The sequence below is a fragment of the Meles meles genome, chromosome 15 (genome assembly GCF_922984935.1).
Source record: "Meles meles chromosome 15, mMelMel3.1 paternal haplotype, whole genome shotgun sequence".
NCBI classification, from domain to species: domain Eukaryota; kingdom Metazoa; phylum Chordata; class Mammalia; order Carnivora; family Mustelidae; genus Meles; species Meles meles.
This window is the reverse complement of record NC_060080.1, coordinates 59,956,090-59,983,736: the sequence shown is the minus strand read 5'-3', so window position 1 is coordinate 59,983,736 and position 27,647 is coordinate 59,956,090. Positions and strand designations below refer to the sequence as shown.

General features: G+C 37.2%; 1 protein-coding gene across 10 annotated transcripts in view; it reads right to left on the bottom strand.

The window, feature by feature from the left end:
* Window positions 1-27,647, bottom strand: part of LOC123925775 (WD repeat containing planar cell polarity effector) — a 473,517-nt gene that overhangs the window by 31,236 nt on the left and 414,634 nt on the right. For 9 of the 10 annotated variants that reach the window (XM_045979285.1, XM_045979289.1, XM_045979283.1 and 6 more), the window contains one exon: window positions 17,084-17,163. In XM_045979285.1, the coding sequence (XP_045835241.1) occupies window positions 17,084-17,163 (80 nt within the window). Of the gene's footprint in view, window positions 1-17,082; window positions 17,164-27,647 lie in introns of those variants that run through there. The other variant, XM_045979291.1, reaches the window with a different exon arrangement.

Here is a 27,647-nt window from a genome sequence, read left to right as displayed (position 1 = left end):
TATCAGCCTGCTACTTCTCTGCCATCTTGACTCCTCCTCCCTTTTTAAATTTTTTTAAGAAGCCAAGGTCCTGAAGACTTTTTCTTTAAATTGAAGTATAATTTACTTACACTATTCTAGTAGTTCCAGGTATATATGGTAGTGATTTGATATTTATATATATTATGAAATCATCCCTATGGTAAGTCTAGTTATTATCTGTCACTATACAAAGCTATTACAATATTATTGATTATATTCTTATTGTGGATATTATATCTCCATGACTTACTTATTTTATAACTGGAAGTTTGTACCCCTTAATCCCCTTCACCTATTTTGCCTGCATCCCAAACCCATCCCACTCTAGTAACCATCACCTTGTTTCCCATATTTATGAGTCTTTTGTTTTTTACATTCCACATATAAGTATCTTATGGTATTTGTATTTCTGTTTCACTTATTTCACTTAGCATAAAACCTTCTGAGTCCATCCACTTTGTCACAAATAGCAAAATTTGATTCTTTTTTCTGATCGAGTTATATTCCATTGTGTGTGTGTGTGTGTGTGCCTGTGTGTGTTTCTATCTCACCCATTTGACAGGTATGGGGTGATTTCTTCATTGTGGTTTGATTACATTTCCCTGATGATTAATGATATTAAGCACATCTTCATGTCTTTTTTGGAAAAATGTCTAAGTCCACTGCCCATTTTTTACTTGGGTCATTTGTCAGGTGCATGTCTTAAAAGTTGGGGTACCACATGTGGGGTTCAAACACTCTGCTTTTCAGGGAGAAGTTTGGAATCATAAGTTCCCTCCTGGTTGTGGGCTGCCAAACTCTAGGGGTGGAGATTGTGGTGAGATTGTGGTAAGTTACTTAAGTGTGGTAGTTCACTCATAGTAAGACACAAAGAGAAGACCTGATATATCATGTAGCCACCTATTCAGAACTGGTTGTTTAAAAAATTCTTTTTGACTTACCTGAATACATTTCTAAAATAGTTATTAGAAATGACTAAGATATAAAGAGGGCAAAAGAGGATTCAGTGGGCTAGAGAAGAAGGAAACCAAAGATTTGAAAATTTGAAATTTGAAATTTCAAATTTGAAAAATTTGAAAAGAAAGAGTCTTTCAAGGAAGGAATAGTCAATAATATAGAATGCTGCCAGTGGAGGAGCTCTGGAGAGAGAGCATCAGAATTTGTCAGTAGGAAATGATTAATCATTTTCAAGGTGAATATTATTAGAAGCATTGGGTAGAAGGTGTCATGCACATATTGTCTTGCTTGATGAAGAAATAGTTAAAATGTGTAGTAGTAAATAAGGTTGGATAGAGATGATATGGACAGATTTTACAAGGTCTAAGGTCACTCTACTGTAAGTTTGGAGAATGCCTCAAAGCCTTCTACCAGTTTTTGCCCATGAATACATTATAGGCAGGGATTATGACTTTTACCTCCATTTCCAAAGCGTAACATAGTTTCTGGTACATAGCAGGCACTTACTAAATGTTTGTTGAATGTCAGATAAAAGAATGTAAAAAGTCATATTAAATCTTTTATCATAAACTCTCTCAAATTTAACTTTTTTTGTTCTTACTATCAGTATTTTCACACAGTATTTTCACCTACATAGCAAGCTTATTATAATAATTTGGTAATAGATACCAAATTATTATAATAAGCTTGCTAGGTAGGTTTTCCTTCTGTCATTTCTTATTTAAGCCAACTTGGGATGAGGCTGTCAGATTAATGTTTTTATACCATGCTTTTGATTGTATCACTCTCATGCTTGACAACTTTATTATTTTATTTTATTTTTTCCTGTTTGACAACTTTAAAAGCCATATAAATACTTACTGAAATAAATGTAATGGTTTAGCCTCAAACCAAAGCCTATCCAAAATCTGGCCCATAACCTAGGTTTCAGTCCTTATCTTCACTGCTCCTTTACATCTTGGCATCATTAAGTTTAGAAAATATAAAGCTATAATCTGCTAGCAAAATACAATGATTGTCATTATCAAAATCACAGAATCCCACAACCAAATATTGGTTGTTCCAAAATAAGTCAAGTTCTTCAATTACATTTCTTTAGTACAATGAAGGAAACTATATTAACCAGAGTGATACAAAAAAGTTATAGATGTTTAAATGTATACAACATGATGGTTTTGGAGATAAGCAAACACCTGTGAAACCATCATTCCTATAACTGCCATAAACTTACCCATTACTTCCACAAGTTTCTTCCCATAGCCCCTTTGTTGTTTCTCCTTTTTTTCCCTTTGTGGTAAGAGCACTTAACATAAGATCTACTCTTTTAGCCAATTTTAAAGTATATAATGCAGTATTATTCATCATATGTCCTGTATTGTACAGTAAATCTCCAGAATTTCTTTTGCGTAAGTGAACTTTTGTACTTTTTGACCAACACTTCCCCATTTCCTCCTCTCCCCAGGCCCCTGGCAACTACCATTTGTACTCACTACTTCTGTGTGTTTGACTATTTTGTATTTCACATGTAAGTGAGATCATGTAAGATTTGTCTTTCTGTGTCTGGCTTATTTTACTTAGCATCCTGTCCTTCATGTTGTAGCAAACAGCAGGATTTCCTTAAGACTGAATAATATTCCATTGTATATCATGAGTTGTAGTTATTTATAAATTTTGAGTATTAACTCTTTATCTGATACTTGGTTTGCAAATATTTTCTCCCATTCTGTAGGTTGCCTTTTTATTTTGTTGAGGATTTCTTTTGCTGTGAAGAAGCCTTTTAGTTTGATCTAATCACACTTGTCTATTTTTCCTTTTGTTGCCTGTGTTTTTGTTGTCCTATCCGGGAAATCATTGTCTAGTCCAATGTCTGGTAGTTTTCCCCTAGATTTTCTTTGAAGACTTTATTTTTTAGGTTTTAAGTTTAGGACTTTAATCCATTTTGAAGTTTTGGTTTTTTAAAATTTTTTATTTATTTGAGAGAGAGACAACATGACCTGGGTGGGGGAAGGTAGAGAGAGAGGAAGAAGCATACTCCCTGATGAGCAGGGAGCCAAATATGGGGATCAATCCCAGGACCCTGGTGTCGTGACCTGATCTGAAGGCAGACTCTTAACTGACTAAGCCACCCAGGTGCCGAGTTGATTTTTTAAATATGGAGTGAGGTAAGAGTCCAGTTTCCTTTGTTTACATATAAATTTCTTTTTTTTTTTTTAAGATTTTATTTATTTGACAGAGATCACAAGGAGGCAGAGAGGCAGGCAGAGAGAGAAAGGAGGGGAAGCAGGCTCCCTACTAAGCAGAGAGCCTGATGTGGGGCTCAATCCCAGGACCCTGGGATCATGACCTGAGCTGAAGGCAGAGGCTTTAACCCACTGAGCCACCCAGGTGCCACTACATATAAATTTCTAATTTCTCCACCAGTGTTTATGGAAGAGACTGTCTTGCCCCCTGTATATACATGCCATCCTTGTTGAAGACCAGTTGCTCTTAGTTCTGGACTCTCTATTCTGTTTCATTAGTTTGTATTTGTTTTTATGCCAGTACCATACTGTTTTGATTATAACTTTGTAATATGTTTTGAAATTGGGGAATGTGATACCTCCAGCTTTATTCTTCTGTTGTAGTTCCAAATGAATTTTCTGTTTCTATTTCTGTAAAAAATGCCATTGGGATTTTTAAAAAAGATTTTATTTATTTATTTGAGAAAGAGACTGAGCACAAGCAGGGGTAGAGGCAAAGGAAGAGGGACAAGCAGATTCCCCCTTGAGTGAGGACCCAGACTCGGAGCTTGATCCCAGGATCCCAAGATCAGAACCTGAGCTGAAGTTAGATGCTTAACTGACTGAGTCACCCAGGCACCCTGCCACTGGGATATTGATAGAGATTGCATTGAATGTACAAACTGATTGGGAAGTGTGGACTTTTTAACAATACTAAATCTTCTAGTCCACGAACATGGGATGTCCTGCTATTTATTTGTTTTTTGATTGGAGAGTTTTATTCTTTTTAATTTTTTTATTATGTCCAGTTAGCCACTATGTAGTACATCATTAGTTTTTGATGTAGTGTTCAGTGGTTCATTAGTTACATGTAACACCCGGTGCTCATCACAACACATGCCCTCTTTAACACCCATCACCCTGTTACCCCCTCCTCCCAACCCCCTCTGCTCTGAAACCCTCAGTTTGTTTACTGGGATCCATAGAAGAATCATAGCTTCTCATGATTCTTCTCCCTCTCTGATTTCTCCCCCTTCAGATTTTCCTCCCTTTCCTTAGGGTCCTCTGTGCTATTGTTTATGTTTGACATATGAGTGAAACCATACAATAATTCTTTCTCTGCTTGACTTACTTCACTTAGCATAACCCCCTCCAATTCCATCCATGTCGATGCAAATGGTGGATATTTATCCTTTCTGAGGGCTGAACACAATACAATATTCCGTAGTATATATGTACCACATCTTCTTTATCCATTCATCTGTTGAAGGGCATCTTGGCTCCTTCCACAGTTTGGCTATTGTGAACACTGCAGTTATGAACATTGGTGTGCATGCGCCCCTTCTTTTCAGTACACCTGTATCTTTGGGATAAATTCCTTTTAGTGCAATTGCTGGGTCATAGGGTAGCTCTATTTTTAATATCTTGAGGAACCTCTATACTGTTTTCCAGAGTGGCTGTACCAGCTTGCATTCCCACCAACAGTGTAGGAAGGTTCCCCTTTCTCCACATCCTCACCAACATTTGTCGTTTGCCACTTTTTAAAATTTTTGCCATTCTAATGGCTATATGGTGATATCTCATTATGCTTTTTTTTTTTAAAGATTTTATTTATTTAACAGATAGAGAGCACAAGTAGGCAGAAAGGTAGGCAGAGAGAGACGAGGAAGCAGGCTCCCTGCTGAGCAGAAAGCCCGATGTGGGGCTTGATCCCAGGACCCTGGGATTATGACCTGAGCTGAAGGCAGAGACTTTAACCCACTAAGCCACCCAGGCGCCCTCATTATGCTTTTGATTTGTATTTCCCTGATGGATAATGATGTTGAGCATTTTTTCATGTGTCTTTTAGCCATTTGTATGTATTTTTTGGAGAAGTGTCTGTTCATGTTTCTGCCCATTTATTGACTGGATTATTTGTTCTTTGGTTGTTGAGTTTGATAATTTCTTTATAGATCTTGGATACCAGCCCATGATCTTATATGTCATTTGTAAGTATCTTCTCCCATTCTATAGGTTGCCTTTTAGTTTTGTTGACTGTTTCCTTTGCTGTGCAGAAGCTTTTTATCTTGATGAAGTCCCAAAAGTTTATTTTTGCTTTTGTTTCACTTGCCTTTGGAGATGTGTCTTGAAAGAAGTTACTGTGGCTGATGTCGAAGAGGTTACTGGCTATGTTCTTCTCTAGGATTAGATGGATTCCTGTCTCACATTGAGGTCTTTCATCCATTTTGAGTTTATCTTTGTGTATATTGTAAGGGAATGGTCTAGTTTCATTCTTCTATATGTAACTGTCTAATTTTCCCAGCACCACTTATTGAAGAGACTGTCTTTTTCCACTGGATATTTTTTCCTGATTTGTCAAAGATTAGTTGACCATAAAGTTGAAGGTCCATTTCTGGAATCTCCATTCTGTTCCACTGGTCTGTGTGTCTGTTTTTGTGCCAATACCATGTTGTCTTGGTGATCACAGCTTTGTAATATAGCTTGACGTCTGGCAATGTGATGCCCCCAGCTTTTTCTTTTTCATCATTCCCTTGGTAATTCAGTGTCTTTTCTGGTTCCATACAAATTTTAGGATTGTTTGTTCCAGTTTTTTGAAAAATGCCAATGGTATTTTAATAGGGATGGCACTGAAAATGTATATTGTTCTGGGCAGGATAGACATTTGTTTCTTTTCAAATTTCTTTCATCAATGTTTTGTAGTTTTCAGTGTAATTTACCTCCTTGGTTAAATTTATACCCAAATATTTCATTCTTTTTGATATTATTATAAGTGGAACTGTTTTTTAAATTTCCTTTTGATAGGTGGTTAGTATATAGAAATGCACTTGATTTTTGTATGTTGATTTTGTATCCTTTGTCTTTATTGAATTCGTGTAGTGTAACAGTGCTTTTTGTGGAGGCTTTAAAGTTTTCTACATTCAAGAATATGTTATCTGCAAACAGATAGTTTCACTTCTTCCCTTCCAGCTTGGGTGCTTTGTTTTGTTTTGAATTGTTTGGCCCCACACCTTCCATACTATGTTGAATTAGAGAGGGGAGAGTGGACATCCTTGTTTCAGAAGTTAAGTGGGATGCTTTCAGCTTTTCACTGTTGCATATTGATTTTCACTGTGTCCTTTTGATAAATGGCCTTTATAGTGTTGAACTGCGTTTGTTTTCATATTCTTATTTATTGAGTTTTTCTTTTTTTTTTTAATCATTGGAAGGTGTTGTATTTTGTCAAATGCTTTTCCTGTGTACATTGAGATGATCATGTGAATTTTATTCTTTGTTATGTTACTGTGGTATGTCCCATTCATTGATACTTGTATGTTGAACCATCCTTGCATGGCAGGGATAAATCATACTTGGTTAATATATGGTTCTTTTGATGTGCTGTCAAACTAAGTTTGATAGCATTTTGTTCTGAATTTTTGCAACTGTGTTCGCCAGAAATACTGACCTATAGTTTTCTTTTTTTCTGATTATCTTTGTCTGGCTTTGGTATCAGGGGTGATGTTGGTCTCCTAGAATAGGTGTAATTGATCCCTCTTCTTTGATTTTTTTGAAGAGTTTGAGAAGGATTGGTGTTAATTCTTTTAGTGTTTGGTAGAATTCTTCTGTGAATCCATCTGGTCCTGGGCTTTTCTTTATTGGGAAGTTTTTACTTCTTCAGTTTTCTTGTTATTGGTTTGTTCAGACTTTCTATTTCTTCTAGATTCATTCTTGGTGGGTAGTACATTTCCAGGAATTTTTCCATTTCCTGTAGGTTTTTCAAACCTACAATTATTGGTGTATAATTCTTAGTAATAGTCCTTTATGATTGTTTTTATGTCTGTGGGATCAGCTGTATTGTCTTCTCTTTCATTTGTTACTAACTGAGTCTTCCCTCTTTATTTCTTTAGTCTAGGAAGGGTTTGGTGATTTTATCTTTCCCCAAAAACAACACATAATTTCATTGATTTTTAAAAATAGTCTTCCTTTTCCCTATTTACGCTCTCGTTATTATTGCTTCATTTTGTTAACTTCATGATTAGCTTGTTCTTTTCTAGTTCCTTGCAGTATAAAGTTATGTTGTTTGAGATTTTTTAAAAATAGAAAGCTTATGGCCAAAAACTTCCCCGTTAGTACTGTTTTTGCTGTCTCCCATAAGTTTTGATATGTTGTGTGTTCATTTTTGTTTGTTTAGAGGTATTTTCTTATTTCCCTTTCAATTTCTTATTTGCCCCAGTGGTTGTTTGTTATTAATATTTTGAGTGTTTCTGAATTCTCATTTTCATTTTATTATTCATTTCTAATTTCATTCCATTATTATTCAGTTCTAATTTCATTCCACTCAGTATCAGAAAAGACATTTCAGATGATTCCAATCTTTTTAAATTTTTCAGACCTGTTTTGTGACCTAGCATGTGATCTATCCTGAAGAATGTCCCAGGTACACGTGAGAAGAATGAGTTTTCTGTTTTGGGGTGGAATGTTCTGTATGTCTTTAGTTTCCATTTGGTCTGTAGTGTTGTTCTGCTGTTTTCCTACTGAGTTTTTTGTGTGTGGATGATCTATTATAAAGGCAGGGATTAAAGTATACTACTATTGTATTATCTGTTTCTTTAGATCTGTAAATTTTGCTTTATATATTAATATATAGATAGGTTTATATTTGATGTTGGGTGTTTATTTATAATGATTGCATCTTCCTTGTAAACTGACCCTTTTATCATTATAAAATGCTGACTTTATCTTTTCCAAAAACCAATTCTTTGTCTTGTGATAGTTTCTGAATTAAAGTATATTTTGTCTACTATTTAGTGACTCCTGCTCTCTTTTGGTTACTGTTTGCATGGAATATCTTTATCCACCTTTTCACTTTCAGGCTATGTGTACCCTTGAATCTGAAGTGAGTCTCAGGGTCCCTGGCTGGCTAGTTGGAGGAGGTTGCAACTTTTGATCTTGGAATCATGAGTTAGAATCCCACATTGGGTGTATAGATTTCTTTTTTTCCTTCCTTCCATCTACCCTCCCTTCCTTTGATTTTATTTATTTATTTGAGAGAGAATACAAGCAGTAGAAGTGAGAGAGGGAGAAGCAGGCTTCCCCCTGAGCAGGACCCTGGGATCATGAGCAGAGCCAAAGGCAGATGCTTAATGACAGAGCCACCCGGATGCCCCATAGAGATTTCTTAAATAAATAATAATAATAATAACAACAATAATTTAAAAAAGAGTCTCTTGTAGACAGCATAGAGTTGAGACATTTTTAAAAATCCATTCAACCACTCTGTCTTTTAATAGAGGAATTTATTCCATGTACATTTAAAGTAATTACTGTGATAGGAAAGGACTTACTGTTGACATTTTATTAACTGTTTTCTGTCTGTTTTGTACTGATCATGTTCCTTCTCACTTGCTTTTCTTTATTTGATGATTTTGTAGTAGCAGTAGTATTAGTAGTATTCTTAGATATTTTTCTCTTTATCTTTGATGTATCTGTCATACTTCTTTTGTAGTTACCACTGGACTTCCATTAAACATTTTCTTGTTAAGGCAGTCTGTTTTAAACTAATAACAACTTAATTTCAATTATGTACAGAATGTGTACACTTTCCTTATCTCACACAAAGTCTGAGTTGATTCACGATTTTACTTATTTTTTTAACAATTTTTTAAAGATTTTATTATTTTTGTCAGAGAGAGAGTAGGCACACATGCATGGGGAGCAGGAGGCACAGGGAGTAGTAGACTCCTTGCTGAGGAAAGGGATCAGTACGGGACTCAATTCCAGGATGTTGGGATCATGACCAGAGCCGAAGGCAGATGATTAACCAACTGAGCCACATGGGCATCCCAATATTTTAATTATTTCTATGTTGTTTCATTCCAGTGGTTACAATTATTCTTACTATGTGTGTCTTAATTTTGTACACCAGGGTTAAAAGTGATTTACTTGCCACCATTATAGTATTTCTTTTAATAGCAACAGTTATATTTTCATATGCTTTCATGTTACTGTTTAGCTTTTTTGTTTGTATCAACAGGAATCCCTTTAGCACTTATTGTAAGGCAGAACTAGTGTAACACAATCCCTCAGGTTATGTTTGTCTGGGGAAACTCTCTTTTGTTCTTTTTTTTTAAGTTTGGGGTTTTTGTGTTTTTTTTTTTTGTTTGTTTGTTTGGTTGTTTTTTTAGTGTTTAGTTTTCATTTAAAAGTCAGTTAAGATATAGTCTAAAATTTGTTTCAGGAGTAGAATTTATTGATTTATTACTTACATGTAACACCCAGTGCTCATCACAAGTGCTCACCTTAATACCCATGACCTATTAAATTCATCCTCCTGCCCACTTCCTTTCCAGCAACCCTAAGTTCTCTGTTGTTAAGAGTCTGTTTTCTGGGTTGCCTCTTTTTTTTTTTTTAAACCCAGTATGTTTAACTGTCTCATTTCTTAAATTCCACATATGGGGAAGTCATATGGTATTTATCTTTGACTGACTTATTTGGCTTAACATAATACACTCTAGCTCCACCCACATCATGCAAATGGCAAGATTTCTTTCTTTACTTTTGATGGCTGAGTAATATTCCATGTATATAGATACCACCTTTTCTTTATCCATGCATCAGTTGATGGACATTTGGACTCTTGCCATTGTTCAGCTGTTGTTGATAATGCTGCTAGAAACATCAGGGTGCAGGTGTCCCTTCAAATCTGCATTTTTCTGTCATTGGGGTAAGTACCTAGCAGTGCAATTGCTAGGTCATAGGGTAGTTCTGTTTTTAACTTTTTGAGAAACCTCTATACTGTTTTCCAGAGTGGCTACACCAGTTTGCATTCCCACCAACAGTGTAAGAGGGTTCCCCTTTCTCTGCACTCTCACCAACACCTTTTGTTTCCTGTGTTGTTAATTTTAGCCATTCTGATTGGTGTGGGGTAATATCTAATTGTAGTTTTGATTTGTATTTCCCTGATGATGAGTGATGTTGAGCATCTTTTGATGTATTGGTTAAGCCATCTACCTGTATATCTTTGGAAAAATGTCTATTCATGTCTTCTGCCCATTTCTGAACTGGATTACTTGTTTTTTTGGGTGTTGAGTTTGATAGTTGTTTATATATTTTGGATACTAACCCATTATCAGATATGTCATTTGCAAATATCTTCTCCCATTCTGTAAGATGCCTTTAGTTTTGCTGATTGTTGCCTTTGCTGTGCAAAAGCTTTTTATCTTGATGAAGTCCCAAATGTTCATTTTTGCTTTGGTTTCCCTTGCCTCCAGAGACATGTCTAGCAAGAAGTTGCTATGGCCAAGCTATGGTCGAAGAGGTTGCTGCCCATGTTCTCCTCTAGGACTTCAGTGGTTTCCTGTCTCATATTTAGGTCTTCCATCTATTTTGAGTTTGTTTTTGTGTATGGTGTAGGAAAGTGGTCCAGTTTCATTCTCTGCATGTTGCTGTCCAGTTTTCCCAACACCATTTGTTGGAGAGACTTTTTTCCATTGCATGATCTGTCCTGCTTTGTCGAAGATTAGTTGACCATATGGTTGTGGGTCCATTTCTGGGTTCTCCGTTCTGTTATATTAATCTTTATGTCTGTTTTTGTGCCAGTGCTGTAGTATCATGGTGACCATAGCTTTGTAATACAACTGGAGGTCCAGAATTGTGATGCCGACAGCTTTTCTTTTCTTTTTCAAGATTGCTTTGGCTTTTACGGGTCTTTTGTGGTTCTATACAAATTTTAGGATTGTTTTAGTTCTGTGAAAAAGGATGGTGGTATTTTGATAAGGCTCACATTAAATGTGTAGATTGCTTTCAGTGGTACAAACATTTAAATAATATTTGTTCTTCCAGTCCATGAGCATGGAATGTTTTCCCATTTCTTTGTGTCTTCTTCACTTTCTTTCATCAGTGTTCTATGGTTTTCAGAGTAACTCTTCGGTGAAGTTTATTCCTAGGTATTTTCTGGTTTTTGGTGTAATTGTAAGTGGGATCCATTCCTTGATTTCTCTTTCTGCTGCTTCATTTTTGGTGTATAGAAATACAACAGATTTCTGTAGGTTGATTTTGTATCCTGTGAGTTTGGTGAATTTCTAGCAACTTTTTGGTGGAGTTTGAGCTTTCTATACAGAATGTCATGTCATCTGTGCAAAGTGAAATATCGACTTCTTCCTTGCTGATTTGGATACCTTTTATTTCTTTTTGTTCTCTGATTGTTGAGGCTCGGACTTCCAGTATGATGTTAAACACAGTGGTGAGAGTGAACATTCTGTTTTGTTCCTGATCTTAGAGCTAAAGCTCTTGGATTTTCCTTACTGAGGATGGCAGTATTAGCTGTGGGTGTTTCATACCTGGCCTTTATGGTGTTGAAATATATTCTCTATATCATGTTTCTGTCAAGTTTGGATTTTATCATGAATGGATGTTGTACTTTGTCAAATACTCTTTTCTGCATCTCTTGAAATGATCTTATGGTTCTTATCCTTCCTTTTATTAATGTGGTGCATCACATTGATTGATTTGTGAATATCGAACTACCTTTGCAGCCCAAGAAAAATTCCCACTTGATCCTGGTAAATGATTCCTTTAATGTACTGTTTGATTCAATTCTAGTATTTTGTTGAGAATTTTTGCATCCATGCTCATCAGGGATATTGGCCTATAGTTCTCTTTTTTAGTGGAGTCTTTGTCTGGCTTTGGAATCAAGGTAATGCTGGCTTTGTAGAATGAGTTTGGAAGTTTTCCTTTCATTTCCATTTTTTTTTAATAGTTCGAAAAGAATAGGTATTAACTCTTCCTTAAATGCTTGGTAGAATTCGCCAGTGAAGCCATCTGGCCTTGGACTTTTATCTGCTGGGAGATTTTTTGATTATTAATTCAATTTCTTTACTGGATATTAGTCTATTCAGGTTGTCTCTTTCTTCCTGTTTTGGTTTTGGCAGTCTATATATTTCTAGGAGTTGATCCATTTCTTCCAGGTTGTCCAGTTTATTGGCATATAGTTTTTCATAATATTCTCTTATAATTGTTTGTATTTCTGTGGTGTTGGTTGTTGTTTCTCTGCTCTCATTTGTGATTTTACTTATTTGCGTCCTTTCCCTTTTCTTCTTGGTAGGTCTGGTTAAGGGTTTACCAGTTTTGTTAATTATGGCAAAGAACAATCTCCTACTTTCTTTCTTTTTTTTTTTTTCTTTAAGATTTTATTTGTTCATTTGACAGAGCGAGAGTGAGCGAGAGAGAGAGAACAAGCAGGGGAAATGCAGGGGGAGAGGGAGAAGCAGGTTCCCTGCTCAGTGGGAAGCCTGACATGGGGCTCTATCCCAGGACCCTGGGACCATGAACAGAGCAGAAGGTAGATGCCTAATTGACTGAGCCACCCAGGCGACCTGCCCCCCCCCCAACTTCGGCCCATCTCTACTTTCATTGATCTGTTCTACTTTTTCTGTTGTTCTTTTTATATCATTTATTTCTGCTCTAATCTCTATTATTTCCCTCCTTCTGCTGGCTTTAGGTTTTATTTTGCTGTTCCTTATGAACTCCTTTAGGTGAAGGTTAGGTTGTATATTTGAGACTTTTCTTGCTTCTTTTTCTTTTTTTTTTAAAAGATTTTATTTATTTTAACATTTAACAGAGAGAGAGAGAGAGATCACAAGTAGGCAGAGAGATAGGCAGAGAGAGAGGGCGAAGCGGGCTCCCTGCTGAGCAGAGAGCCCGATGTGGGGCTCGATCCCAGGACCACAGGGATCATGACCTGAGCTGAAGGCAGAGGCTTAACCTACTGAGCCACCGAGGCGCCCCCTTTCCTTGCTTTTTAAAGGAGGCCTGTATTGCTGTGTACTTCACTCTCATGATCACTTGTGCTGCATCCAAAAGGTCTTGGACTGTTCTGATTTCATTTTCATTTGCTTCTATGTATTTTTGTTATTTCTTCTTTAATTTCCTGCTTAACCCTTTCATTCTTTTTAGGATATTCTTTACCCTCTATGTATTTGTGGTCTTTCCAAATATTTTCTTGTGGTTGACTTCTAGTTTCATAGCATTGTGGTCAGAAAATACGCATGGTATGATCTTGATCTTTTTATACTTGTTGAGGTCTACTGTTAACCTTATTTGTCTTCCCTTGTAGGTTATGGTTTTCTTTTTCCTCGCTGCTTTCAGGATTCTTTCTTTGTCTCTGTATTTTGCAAATTTTACTCCAGTATATCTTGATGTTGGCTTCTTTTTGTTGATTTCGATGGGAGTTCTCTGTGTCTCCTGGATTTGGATGTCTGTCTCCTCCTCCAGATTAGGGAGGTTTTCAGCTATAATTTGATCAAATAAACCTTCTCCCCATTTTCCCCTCTCTTTCTCTGGATGTCCTATGATATGAATGTTGTTAAACTTTACAGAGTCATTGAATTTCTTAAGTCTATATTGATGATCAATATTTTTCTTTCTCTCTTCTTTTTAGCTTTATTATTTTCTGTAATTTTATTTTCTATGTCACGTATTCATTCTTCTACTTCTTCTATCCTTGTGGTCATTACATCCAGTCCATTTTGTGTCTTGGTTATAGCATTTTTTTTTTTTTTTTAATTTTGGCCTGACTAGTTTTTAGGGTTTTTATCTCTGCACTAAGGGACTCTGGTGTTTTCTTTGTTTTTCTTAAATCCAGCTAGTATCCTTCTGATTGTTGTTTTAAATTCTGGTTCAGGCATATTACTTATGTCTGTTTTGATTAGATACCTGACTGTTACCTATTCTTATTTTTTCTTTTGCTGTAAATTCCTCCATCTTGACATTTTGTCTAGGTCTCTGTCTTCTTTGTTATGAAAGGCTGTTATGTTTCATGCTTCTGAGAGTAATGACTATACTAAGAGGTATATTGTCCAGGGCATGGCACTTCAGGAAGTGTTTCTGGTATATTCTGTGTACAGTCTGATGTTGTGTTTTGGCTGCTTGTTCTGTCAGGTCAGTTCTCTGCAGAGTTCCTCTTTGCCTGCGGTGGTTAGTGCTTTAACTAGGTGTGTTTTGGTCTGCTTGTTAAAAGAGGCTAGATCCTATTTCTCCTAGAGTTGAAGCTCTTCAGCACTCTGGTCACTAGACTTGATGCATGCAGGGAGTTCCTGCTAGTCTTTTGGGGGAGAGGCTCACTACCATTCTGACTCTCAGGCACATTTGTCCTAGTTCAGAAACATCCATAGAGTGCAGAGGGGCGAGGCTTGGTGTAAATGGCTCAGGCCTCCACTGTGGGGCACTTTAGTGTTCACTGAAGTCCCTCAATGCTGAGGGGCAGGGAGGTAGGGTGGAATGGGGTGGTGGAAATGGCATCAGTGTGCTTTCTGGTTCCCAGAGAGTAGAGTGTGCACCCACTGCTGCTCAGGAAGAGAAAAGCAAACAGTTTCCCCTCATTTGTCCCAGGCATCCCTCAGATCACTGCCTTAACTCTCTCTGTGTCTGAGCTATCTGTCCACCCTATCATGCAGTGCTCCTGTGTTTTATCTGTGACACTCTGGCTAGGTTCCAAATTTTAGGGACCCAGTGCTGTACAGACCCACATTGATCCACTGGAGGAGGGTCTGGTCAAGCTGGCTGGTGCCAGTTTGTCCCAGAAGATCAGTCACACAAATATACAGGGGCTTGAGTTTATGGTAAAGTGCAGGAAAAAGCCAGTGTCCAGGTTACCTGCCCTCAGCAGGTGTCTCTGTTCGTATGCTAATGAACAGAGCAGCTCAGTGTTGCCCACAGGCTCTTTTGTCCCTGGAGGGGCAATGCCGCCTCTCCCAAATACATTCCAAGAAGGAGATCTGTATCTCCCAATGCCACTCAGGAGGGATCCTCAGAACACACTATCCACTTTTGCTCCTGGGCCTCTGACCTCCTTCTCCACAGCAGAACCTCTATACCCACCAGGCTTTACCTGGAGATGTTGAAGACTTTTAAAACTTTAGTCTCTGAGCTCTGCTGCTTCTAAAAACTTGCAAAAATCAGCCCCTCTCATTTTCTCCATCAGTGGTTTTGGGAAGTGTTTTTCTTGTGCAATGCCCCATGCTATATTCACTCTCTCTCTGTCCTCTCTCCCAGATCATGCTCCCTCCCCTCCACAGCAGCTGTGATTCTTTTCTCCCCCAAATCACATCTTTGCCAATCTCCTACTTTCCAGGATGTGGCCTCTTTTCTCATTCTGGTTCTGCAGTTCTCTCAGTTTTCAGATTGACTTCCTGGGTGTTCAGAATGATTTGATATTTATCTAGCTCTGCTGGAGGGACAAGGCAAGTATAGGTTCCTCTTACTACTTTGCCATTGTAACTTCTCTTTTATTCTTAAAGTACAGTTTTGCCAGGTAAAGTATTCTTGTTTGGCAGTTTTTTTTTTCTTTCAGTGCTTTGAATATATCTACCCACCCTCTTTAGACTTGCAAGGTTTCTGCTGAAAAATCCACTGATAGTCTTAAGTGATAAGTCATTTTTTTCTTGTTGCTGTGAAAATTCTTTGTTTTTGACTTCTGCCAATTTAGTTATAATGTGTCTCATGATGATCTCTCTGGGTTGAACATATTTGGGAAATTTTGGGCTTCACAGATTTGGATGTTCATTTTCCTGTATAGATTTGAGATGTTTCAACCATTATTTAAGGTTTTGGCTCCTTCTCATTTTGTTCGTGCATTGTTTTCCTGACTTTCTTTAGTTATCTGTGTTCTCTTTTAGCTCACTGAGCTTTTTAAAGACAATTTTTTGGAATTCTCTGTCAAGCAGATTATGGAATTCCAATTCCTTGGCATTGGTTATGGAACTTTCTTTGTTTCCTTTGGTGGTATCATATTCGCCTGCTTCTTTGTGAATCTATAGCCTTGCACTGATGTCTGAAATTTTGACTTTATAGATGAGAACTGAAGAGCTGAAGTGATAGTATTTTGGGTTGGAATTGGGACCATGTATTGTATAGGTTTTGTGACATATACTTGGTAGACCTCAGTTTATAAAAGAATAGCAGTAAAGTAAGTGCTATATGCCTGGCACTATGCACTACTTCTGAAAAGTTCTTTTTTTTTCTCCTGTTCACGTCCCTCAGATGCTGAAGTTGCTCTCATGCACTTCCGTCTCTGGGCTATGCAGAAAAAACCCCCCAAAACCCTTCATATGAATCCTCTTAACTCCACATGTCTCTTTTGTCCTTCTCTGTATTTTTGTTGTTGTTTTTCCAAATTTTGCACTTCAGTCTCAAAGACTTCGTTAAGCAGAAATGACCCATTTTCAGAGAGAAAGGTAAGAATGTAAATAGGCGAAGCTAAGATTTATCTTTAGGGAATTAGTGAAAAGGGGACATAGTGAGAACATTCAGATACTATTTTTGTTCCTTCACACACAGTCATCCATGTGCTATTTGTGCTTTTTTCTATAATTTCTCATACAATTTCTTCTTCATGTTGAAATTCTTATCTTTGAAGGCCACCCGCTCAGCTGAACATCTTGGCTGGAAGTCATTGTTCTCTTACCTCCTCATGTTTTTTAGCTGGTACCACTTGTAGTCTAACTTACTATGTACATTTCTTTCTTACTAAATTAGGCAAGAATCATGCCACTTTTCTCCGTGACCTTCAAAGCTTGGCTTCTCAAAGTATAATCTCCAAGCCAGCAGCATACACATTACTGAGAGCCTGTTAGAAATTCAGAATCATGGGCTCTGCTCCAGACCTATTCAGTGAGAATCAATATTATAACAAGATCCCCTCATTTATTTGTATGATCATTAAAATTAAGCCTTTGTTATAATCAGCTGACTTGGTATTTTACATTATAATATCCAAGAACTATCTTACAACACACCAACTAGCAATGCCCAGGGATTTCTTATTTTTATTCATTTACCGGAAGCTCTTGGCAGCTATAACACTGTTATTCTGTTACACTTTTAAGTACTTTGGGTAATTTGGATACCATTACCTTCTCCAGTACAAGTCTTAGTCCTCAAAGATTCGGCACAGTAGTCTTTTTCAAGTTGATTTCTTCTGTCAAGTACTTGTCTGTTGTTTTTTTTTAATTGAAAAAAGGATTAAAAAGAAAATTATAGGGTTATTATGTTATAGACTTTAAAGTACTGAATACTTTCAAACTTCTGAAGTTTTAAAAAATGCTGTTAAAAATTTCCTTGGAAACTTTCAGCAATACAATCATTTAAATTTCATAGTATTAAAAATATTGAAAGTCATTTTCAGTTTTTCCCCATCATTAAATAATTTATAGGACATTTTTGAAGAACAATTCAAATTTAAGATACAGATAAAATGTTTTACATATATGATTTTCAAAAGAAGTAATGGAAACAGAATGTGACCCTCTAAACTGCTGGAGTTTAGAAGATTAGAACGGATGGCAAAAATTTCCTATTAATTAAATTTTATTTTCCTAGCTTTAAAAGTAATCTATTATTATAGAAAAATTTAAAAACCACAGGAAAAAAAATTAACATAATCCAAATATCCAGAGTTCTCATCTGGATAATTAGGTCCTGTACTAACTATTATGCATTTTAAAAAACAAAGCTGAGAGGGGCGCCTGGGTGGCTCAGTGGATTAAGCCGCTGCCTTCGGCTCGGGTCATGATCTCAGGGTCCTGGGATCGAGCCCCGCATCGGGCTTTCTGCTCCGCAGGGAGCCTGCTTCCTCCTCTCTCTCTGCCTCTCTCTCTGCCTGCCTCTCTGCCTACTTGTGATCTCTCTCTCTGTCAAATAAAAAAAAAAAAAAACCAAAGCTGAGAAATAGTCTTATGTTTTTTATGTCATACATTTTTTGTTAAATGTTTTATTTAAATTATTATACCTTAAAATGAACTTTCAGTGATGTAGATTCTAGGGTATCTGGCTAGCTCAGTTTGGAAGAGCATGAGACTCTTAATTTCAGGGTTGTGAGTTGGAGCCTCACTTTGGCTATAGAGATGACTTAAAAATAAAAATCTTAAAGAAAAAGATGTAGATTCTATGAATTTAACAGATGTATTGATATATTGTTACTGCTGGGTGCCTGGGTGCCACAGTCAGTTAGGCAGCCTTTTCTTGATTTCAGCTCAGGTCATGATCTCAGGTTCTGGGATTGAGCCCTTGTCCCATTGTGTGCTCAGCAGGGAGTCTGTTTGAGGAGTCCCCGTCTTCCTCTGTCCCCCACCCCTAAAATAAATAAATAAAATCTTAAAAAAAAAATTCTGCTACTGCTACCAGTACGTAGAATACAGAACAGTCTCAGCATGCAAAACAAAACAAGACAAAACAACTCCTTCATACTCAACAGTCAGAGTCTCCCCTATTAGTAACCTCTAGGAATCGCTAATTCCTCTTCCATGACTATAGTTCTGACTTCAAAAATGTCATGTAATTGTAATCATAAGTAAAAACTTATGATTGGGTTCTGTCACTTGGTGTGATGTTCTTTATATTCATCTAAGATGTTATATTCAACAGTTCACTTTTTATTGATGAGGAGTATTTCACTGTATATAGGTCTATCAGTTTATCACCTTCTGAAGGATATTTGTTTTCCCAGGTTTTGGTGATTATGAATAAAATGACTCCAAACATTCATGTGCAGTTTTTATTTTACTATGATAAAAGTTTTTATTTCTCTAGTGTAAATATGCAAGAATAAGATTGCTGGCTCATATGGTAAGCTTATGTTTGACTTTATAGGAAGATATGGAACTTCTTCCCAGGATGGCTATATCATTTTGTATTCTTACTGGCAAGTTATGAGAGCTCTACTTGCTGTGCACCTTAACTAGTGGTTAGTATTATAAATACCTTTTTATTATAGACACTGTAATAGATAAGCAGAGGTAGCTCATCATGGTTTTAATTTTTAATTTGCATTTCCCTCATGGCTAATGACATTGAATATTTTCTCATGGGCTTGTCATTCGTGTATCTCCTTATTAAACCATTCAAGTCATACCTTTTGCCCATTTTATTTTACTTATTTATTTCTTAATTTTTTTAAGATTTTATTTATTTATTAGTCAGAGAGAGAGAGAGAGAGAGTGAGCACAGGCAGACAGAGTAGCAGGCAGAGTCAGAGGGCAAAGCAGGCTCCCCGCCGAGCAAGGAGCCGAATGTGGGACTCAATCCCAGGACGCTGGGATCATGACCTGAGCCGAAGGCAGCCACTTAACCAACTGAGCCACCCAGGCGTCCCTATTTTATTTATTTTTTAAAAGATTTTATTTATTTATTTGACATACAGTGATCACAAGTAGGCAGAGAGGCTGGAAGAGAGAGAGGAGGAAGCAGGCTCGCTGCCGAGCAGAGAGCCTGATGTGGGGCTTGATCCCAGAACCCTGGGATCGTGACCTGAGCCGAAGGCAGAGGCTTTAACCCACTGAGCCACCCAGGTGCCCTTTTTGCCCATTTTAATTGAGTTTTCTTGTTGGTAATGTTTTCTTATTTTGAATTTTTAGAGCTCTTTATATATTCTGGGTTTAAATCCTTCATCTGTTACGGGGTTTGCAAATGTTTCCTCCTAGCACGTAGCTTGTTTTTTCATGCTCTTAAGAGTACCTTTTTTTTTTTTAAGATTTTATTTATTTATTTGATAGCGAGAGAGGGAACACAAGCAGGGGGAGTGGGAGAGGGAGAAGTAGGCTTCCCCTGAGTAGGAAGCACAATGTGGGTCTCTATCTCAGGACCTTGGGATGAAGGCAGCCCCTTATGCTCTTATGTATCTTTTATTTATTTATTTATTTTTAAGATTCCATTTATTTATTTGACAGACAGAGATCACACGACAGACAGGCAGAGAGAGGGAGGGAAGCAGGCTCTCTGCTGAGCAGAGAGCCCAATGTGGGGCTCGATCCCAGGACTCTGGGATCATGACCTGAGCTGAAGGCAGAGACTTTAACCCACTGAGCCACCCAGGTGCCCCAGTCTTATATATCTTTTAAAGATCAAAAGTTGATGAAGCCTAGCTTATCAATTTTTTTTTTCTGTATTTTGCTTTTAGTTTCAGAGCTCAGAATTCTTAGACTAATCCCAGGTAATGAATATTTACTCCTATGCTTTCTTTTAAAAGTTTTATAGTTTTACATTATATATTTAGGTGTATGATCCATTTTGAGTTAGTTTTTGAATAAGGTATGACGTTTAGTTTGGGGGTCATGGCCTTTACACATAAGATGTCCGGTTGTTCCAGCACCATTTGTTGAAGAGTCCTCTTTCTCCACTGAATTGCTTTTGTACTTTTGTAATAAATCGATGGGACATCTATACATAGGTTTGTTTTAGGATTGCCTATTCTTTTTCATTAATCTACATGTCCTTTTTCTTTTTTTAAATGTTTATTTATTTATAAACAATTAGTCCTTTTAAAAATATTTTATATATTTATTTGACAGAGAGAGAGGCAAGCAGAGGGAGAGAGAGAGAGAAGCAGGCTCCCTGCTGAGCAGAGAGCCTGACATGGGGCTTGATCCCCTATTAGAACTCTGGGATCATGACCAGAGTTTTGTTAGCATTTCTGGAGATTTTCTCTGTTCTCTTCTAGGTTTGTTGCTTTGTTCTTTCCTGTCGAAGGGTCCCCTTTAATATTTCTTGCAGGTCTGGTTTAGTGGTAATGAATTCCTTTAGTTTTTGTTTGTCTGGGAAACCCTTTATCTCTCCTTGTATTCTGAATAAGAGCCCTGCTGGATAGATTATTCTTGACTGCATGTTTTTCCCTTTCAGCACATTGAGTAAATCGTGCCACTGTTTCAGCTTACCAAGTTTCTGTGGAGGGATCTGTAGCCAGTCCCATAGATCTTCCCTTGTAAGTTAGGGACTTCTTTTGTCTTGGTGCTCTTATGAGTTTTTCTTTATCACTATATGTTTCAAATTTAACTATAATATTTCTTGGTGTTGGCCTAGCTTCTGTTGATTTTGATGGGAATTCTCTGTGCTTCCTGGATTTGGATGTCTGTTTCCTTGCCCAGATTAGGGAACTGTTGAGCTATTATTTCCTCAAAAAAATTTTCTGCCACCTTTTCTCTCTCTTATTCTTTTGGGACTCCTAATATCATCGCTATTCCTAATATCATTGCTATTTTGTTTGATAGAGTCTTTGAATTCTCTAGGCCTATTCTCATGATCTGTAATTCTTCTTTGTCTGCTTTCTTCTATTTCCTCATTTTCCATTATTCTGTCTTCTGTATCACTTATTTGTTTCTCTGCTTCTTCCATCCTGGTGTTCATTATATCCAGTCTGTTTCAGATTTCAGTTATTGCATTTTTCATTTCTGATTTCTTAAAATTCTTTTATCTCTGTGGTAAGGGCCTCCCTGATGTCTTCCATAGTTTTCTTTAGCTCAATGAGTATCCTTGTAATTGTTGCTTTAAATTCTTCATCAGGCATATTACTATTGTCTCTTTCAGTTAGATCTCTGACTGTGACCTCTTCTTGTTTCATTTGGGATGAATTCCTCCATCTTGGCAGTTTGTCTATAAGTCTCTGTCTTCTTTGTGTTAGAAAAGCCTGTTACGTTTCCTCCTCCTCAGGGTAATGTTTTATGAAGAAGAGGTTATATACCGTGCAGGGCCTGGTGCTTCAGGAAGTGTCGCTGGTGTGTGCTGCATGTTCTCTGCTGCTGAGTTTTGGCTGCTCTATCCCTCAGGGCCATCATCTGCAAATCTTGTCTGCAGTGGACAGTGTTTGGACCTTGGCCAGAGTGTGGCCAGTTTTAACAGGTTCGCTCTCATCTGCTTCTTAAATGAGACCCGATGCTACTTTCACTAGAACTGAAGCCTTGGAGAACTCTGGTCAGGAGACTTGGTGTGTGCAGGGATTTCAGCTGATCAGGGAAAGGGGCCCACTGTACTGGAACTGAGACACATATTCTGGAGAAGGGCAGTACCAGCTGACAGCAGCAGGGCAGTACTTGGTGTAAGAGGTTATGCAGCCAGTGTCGGCACTGTGCTATTTACTGAAGCTGGTTTATCCCGAGGGATGGGAGAGGGAAATGGTGCCAGCAGCTCCTTTATCCCTGAAGAGAGGTCTCCATGCTTGCTGCTCGCAGGGAATCACTCTCAGAAGAGCAAACAATCTTCCTCTGTGCATTGCAGGTATTTTTTAGATCACTGTTTTCACATTGTCTGTGTCCAGGTTGTTTTCCTGGCCGAAACAGCATGGTGCACTTTGGGCTCTATCCCAGCCAAGCCTGGTGACTTTAAAAACTCTAAACTTTAGGGATGTGCTGTGGTGGAGGTTTGTGTTGGTCTTCTGGGGGAGGGTCTCACTGCATTAGGAGGGATGCAGGTTTGACCAAGAAGGGCAGTGATGCCAGAGCATAGGGAATGGGACTTAGAGCAAGCAATCTAACTCAGCAGCCAGTTCATGGTGAGCCACTCTCGGCACGTGGTTCTGAGGCTATGCCAAGGGGTGGGGGAGGGGAGTGGTGCCTACTAGTTCTTTCTTTCCCAGAGAGTCATCTCTGCGAATGCTACCTTTCACAGATGTGCTCCAAGAAAAGCAAATGATCTCTCCTCTGTGTGGTCTAAGCATCCCTCACATAACCCTGTCTGCCCCAGATGCTGCTTGCCTGACTTCTCTCCAGGAGTAGGGCAGTGCCCTCAGGACTATATCCCAGCCAAGCCTACCAACCTTTAAAACTCTAATCTTTGACCCCCACTGGTTGCAAAAAACTCAGGAAAACCAGCCTCTCTCATCTTCCCACCAATGTCTTTGGGAAGTGTTCTTCTTGTACATTCCCATGTGCTACCCCTGCACCCTTTTCTGCAACTAGGTCTCCCCCCTCTCTGCAGCAACTGTGATCCTTTTCTCCCCCAAACCATGTCTCTGTTCCTCCTACCTTCCTTGATGTGGCCTCTTTTCTCCTAGTTGTGCCCTTCTCTTAGCTCCCTCCTCTACCAAACGTTTAAAGAAGAGTTAGTACCTATCCTCAAATTATTCCAGAAAATTGAAGAAGAATGAAACCTTCTGAACTCCTTTAACAAGGCCAGTAAGTTAGTGGTTTCATTTTCTCTGAATAAATACCCAGAAATGAAATTGCTAGGTTATATAGTAGTTCTCTTTTTAATTTTTCAAGGAACCTCCATATTCTTTTCCATAGTGCCTGCATCAGTTTACATTCCCACCAGCAGTGTACAAAGGTTCCCTTTGCTCCACATCTTCACCGATTCTTATTTCTTACTTGTTTGTAAGTTTGTTTTATTTGTTTTTAATTTTAGCCATTCTGACAGGTATAAGGTGCTATCTCATTGTGGCTTTGATTTTCATTTCCCTGATAGCGAATGCTATTGAGCATCTTTTCATGGACCTGTTGGCCATCTGTATGTCATTGGAAAAATGTTTAGACTCTGTGCCCATTTTTCATATTTTTTGTTTGTTTTTTTTTTTATATTCAGTTATATGAATTCTTTCTATATTTTGGATTTTAACCCCTTATCAGATACATGATTTACAAGTATTTTCTCCCATTCAATGGGTTGCCTTTTCATTTTGCTGATGGTTTCCTTTTGCTTTGAAGAAGCTTTTTAGTTTGTTGTTGTCCACTTGTTTATTTTTGTTTTTGTTGCCTTTGCTTTTGGTGTCAGATCGAAAAAATCATTGCCAAGGTCAGTGTCAAGAAGCTTACTGCCTGTTTTCTTCTAACTATTTTATGGTTTCAGGTCTTACAGTTAAGTATTTAATCTATTTTGAGTTAATTTTTGGAAGTGATATAAGATGGTGGACTGGTTTCATTCTTTTGCATGTGATTGTCTGGCTCTTCCAGCATTGTTTACTGAAGTGACTGTCCTTTCCCCATTAAATGCATAGCTCATTTGTTACAAATTAACTGACTGCATGCATATGGGTTTACTTCTGGGATTTTTATTTCTTCCCATGCTGTGTGTCTTTTTATGCCCAAACCATACTCTTTTGATTGGATTGTGATTTTTAAAAAATATATTCTAATGAAGTCTTTTTTTTGTTTGTTTAATTAACATATAATGTATTATTTGCCTCAGGGATATAGTCTGTGAATCATCAATCTTATGCAACTCACAGGACTCTCCATAGCACATACCCCCCCCAAAGTCCAAATCCCAGCAACCCTCAGTTTGTTTCCAGAGATTAAGAATCTCTTATGGTTTGACTCCCTCCCTGGTCCCATCTTGTTTCATTTTTTTCCCTCCCTGTCCTGCCTCTCAAATTCCTCATATCAGAGAGATCATATGATAATTGTTTTTCTCTGATTGACTTATTTCAAGAAGGTCTTTTGGTTAATCTCTATGTTAAGATTTTATTTAATGTTTTGATTTAGATCTATCTTTGTCATATTTTATCCCACAGTTTTGTGTTTGTTTGTTTGTTTGTTTCCTCTTTTTCTTTTGGGATATTTTGACTTTTTTAGTATTTTCTTCTGGTATTATTTCCCTCTGTCTGAAGAACTTTTAATAATTCTTTTAGAGCTGGTCTGTTGGAAAGATTTTCTCTCAATTTTTCTTCAACATATTTGAGAAGTTTTTAGCCATTACTTCTTTGTCTATTTTTTTTCAGCATGGCACTCTTTTTCTTTTCTTTCTAGGACTCTGATGTTATGAATATTAGACTTTGACATTGTCTAACTTTTTTCCAATATATATTTTTTCTCTTTGTTGTTCATTGGATATTTTCTATTGATTTGTCTTCCAGTTCACTGACTCTTTCCTTTTTCATCTCATTTCTGCTATTGAAACCATCAGTGAGCTTTAAAAAATTTTGGTTTTTGAGTTCATTATTTGTTTTTTTGTTTTGTTTTCTGTTTCTTTTTCAGACTTCCTATTTTTCATTTGTTTCAACAGTTTTTATGATTGTTAGATAATTTTTATAAAGCTGCTTAAAGTTTTGTCAGATAATTCCATCATCTGTCATCTCAGTGTTGTTGTCTTTTGACTGTTTTTTTCCATGTGAGTGGAGTTTTTCCTATAGTAATTTTGGGTCCTGGACATTTTAAACACTGTATGACTTCCTTGTTGAAATCTCATGATAAATGTTAATTTTGCCCTTGCAGCCAACTGATATTTTTAGGTTTAGACTTCAAGTTCCAGTGCACCTCTGTGAGCTGTGGTTCCAATGTCAGCTTATTTTTCAAAGTCTTTGCAATACTGTTTAGATCTGCAAATGTGCATCATCCACTTGTCAATCTGTGACTGGGGTGATGCTTTATCTGTTAGTTTAGGTTTCAAAGTCTTTTATATGCTGGTTAAGGTTAGACCCATAATACACGGGCTTGGGGTATGAAACTGGAGTTTACAAATAATTTAATAGGGTCACTTTCTTGAGGTCCTTCCTGTCTGTAATCTCCTTTGGTACCTTCTAGTCGAGGAAGCAGTGGCTTCAGTCACCTCATGCTGCCACACACCTCCAGGCCCAAGTTGTGGCAAAATGAAGGAAAAACTACTGGTAAATTTACCATAGAGTAAGGTACTTCAGATTCTGGTCTTCTTCCTTACTCTATCTGTCACTATTTACTTGCCAGAGTCTTCAAATAGTTACTTTGTACATTCTTTGTAGGATTTTAGCTGCATTCAGTAGGAGAGAAAGGGATAAATAGTGTGCTTGTTCCATCTGGAACCAGAATCTGATAATCCTGATTTTTAATGGCTTAATAGTATTCTAATATTTAGTTATACTATAATTTACTCAATTTCCCAATATACATTTAAGATTATTCAGTTTTATGATAATGTGATGGACAGTTCTATGTATATATTACAAAAGTGAAATTTTAAGTCATGATACTTAAGCTCTTTTTGATACAATTGCCGAAAATTACTTTCTGAAAAACTTCCTTGGATTTATAAAATTTGACCATCAAAAAGAATACTGACCATGTTAAAATAAAAACAAATCAAGGGGTACCTGAGTGGCTCATTCAGTTAAGTGTCTGACTCTTGATTTTGGCTCAGATCATGATCTAAGGTCATGAGATCAAGCCCAAGTTGGCTCTGAGCTCAGCAGGGAGTCTGTTTCATTTCCTCTCCCTTTCCCTCTGCCTGTCCCCCGTTAGTGCCTCTCCTCCTTAAAGTGCTCCCTCTCTCTCTCAAAAATAAATAAATCTTTAAAAAAGCAAAAACAAATGGAGATAAGCCTTGAAAATTCCCTCAACACACAAAACCAGTTTCATTATACAAACAAAGCTTAATTTAGCTTAGTTGGCAAGACTAACTTGATCTAGGTCATTTCTTGCTTATGCCTGTGGAAATCATAAGTAAAACTTGAATTGTTTTATAGAGTTTTTATAAGGCAACCACTCACCAATTCCTTATCATTTAAGAAAATTTTAATATTATAACCAATCACTATGAAGAATGAACAATCACTGCCCTCTTACTATATAAGCTGCTCTATAAAAATACATGCCTGAGTCTCATTCCATGTTTTGGTTTGAGTGCCTCTAGTTTGAAACTTTCTTTTTGGTGTGTGCACAATAAAATTTTCCTCATTACTACTTCAGTGATTCATTAGTTTTACTCTGTTATTTCTGATGGACTGAAACACATTAAACACCATTTAAAAATGCATTTGACTATTCCCTATCTCTCCACCTCAAAATTGTGGTCACCACTGCAGGTTGATAGCTTAATTTATGGCTGTGGAAACTGATAAATTTAGGGAACTAATCAAGCATTTACTTTACCTTTTAGGGTAATTAAATAACTGGTAAGGAATCCTCTTTTCCCTGTATAAAAGAATTCTAGCTTATAAATGACAGAATTAGAAATGTGCTACCCCTAATTTAATAATAATCTAGGGAGCTCTCATTGGTGAATTCCAAAGCACTAGACAAAATGTTGATGGGGAACTTTATACAGATCTTCCTTGACTTTTGATAGGATTACATCCTGGTAAACCCATTGTAAGTTTCGACTACTCAAAGTCAGTGATGCATTTTATACCCTAACCTTTCAAACATCATAGCTTACCTACCTTAAATATATTTAAATGTATTAAATATATTCTGAACCCTTCCATTAGCCTATAATTAGGCCAAATGATCTAACACGAAGCTATTTTCTAATACAGTGTTGAATATTTCATGTAATTTATTGAATACTGTACTGAAAGTGAAAAACAGAATGGCTGTATGGGTACAGAAGTAAGTATGTCAGTTGATTACCCTCCTAATCATGTAGCAGATTGGGCGCTGTGGTTGGCTGCCACCACCCAGCATCACAAGGGGGTACTGTACCACATAGTGCTAGCTGAGGAAAAGATCAAAACTCAGTATTTGAAGTATGGTTTCTACTGAATGTGTATCATTTGTGCACCATCATGAAGTAAAAAACCAATCTAAGTCAGGGACCATTGGTAATGGAGAATTCCAGGGATTCATTTTAGCATCATTAAAAGACCTTGTATACTTCAAGTTGTGATGTAATAAAGAGCACAGTATCCTGTTATTTTTTGTGATTTGGGACACAAAGTAACAATTTCCCTAAATTTGTTTATAGGGACATACATAAGAAAAGCAAAATAATTATAATTTATAAATAATAGGGAATTTACAGATG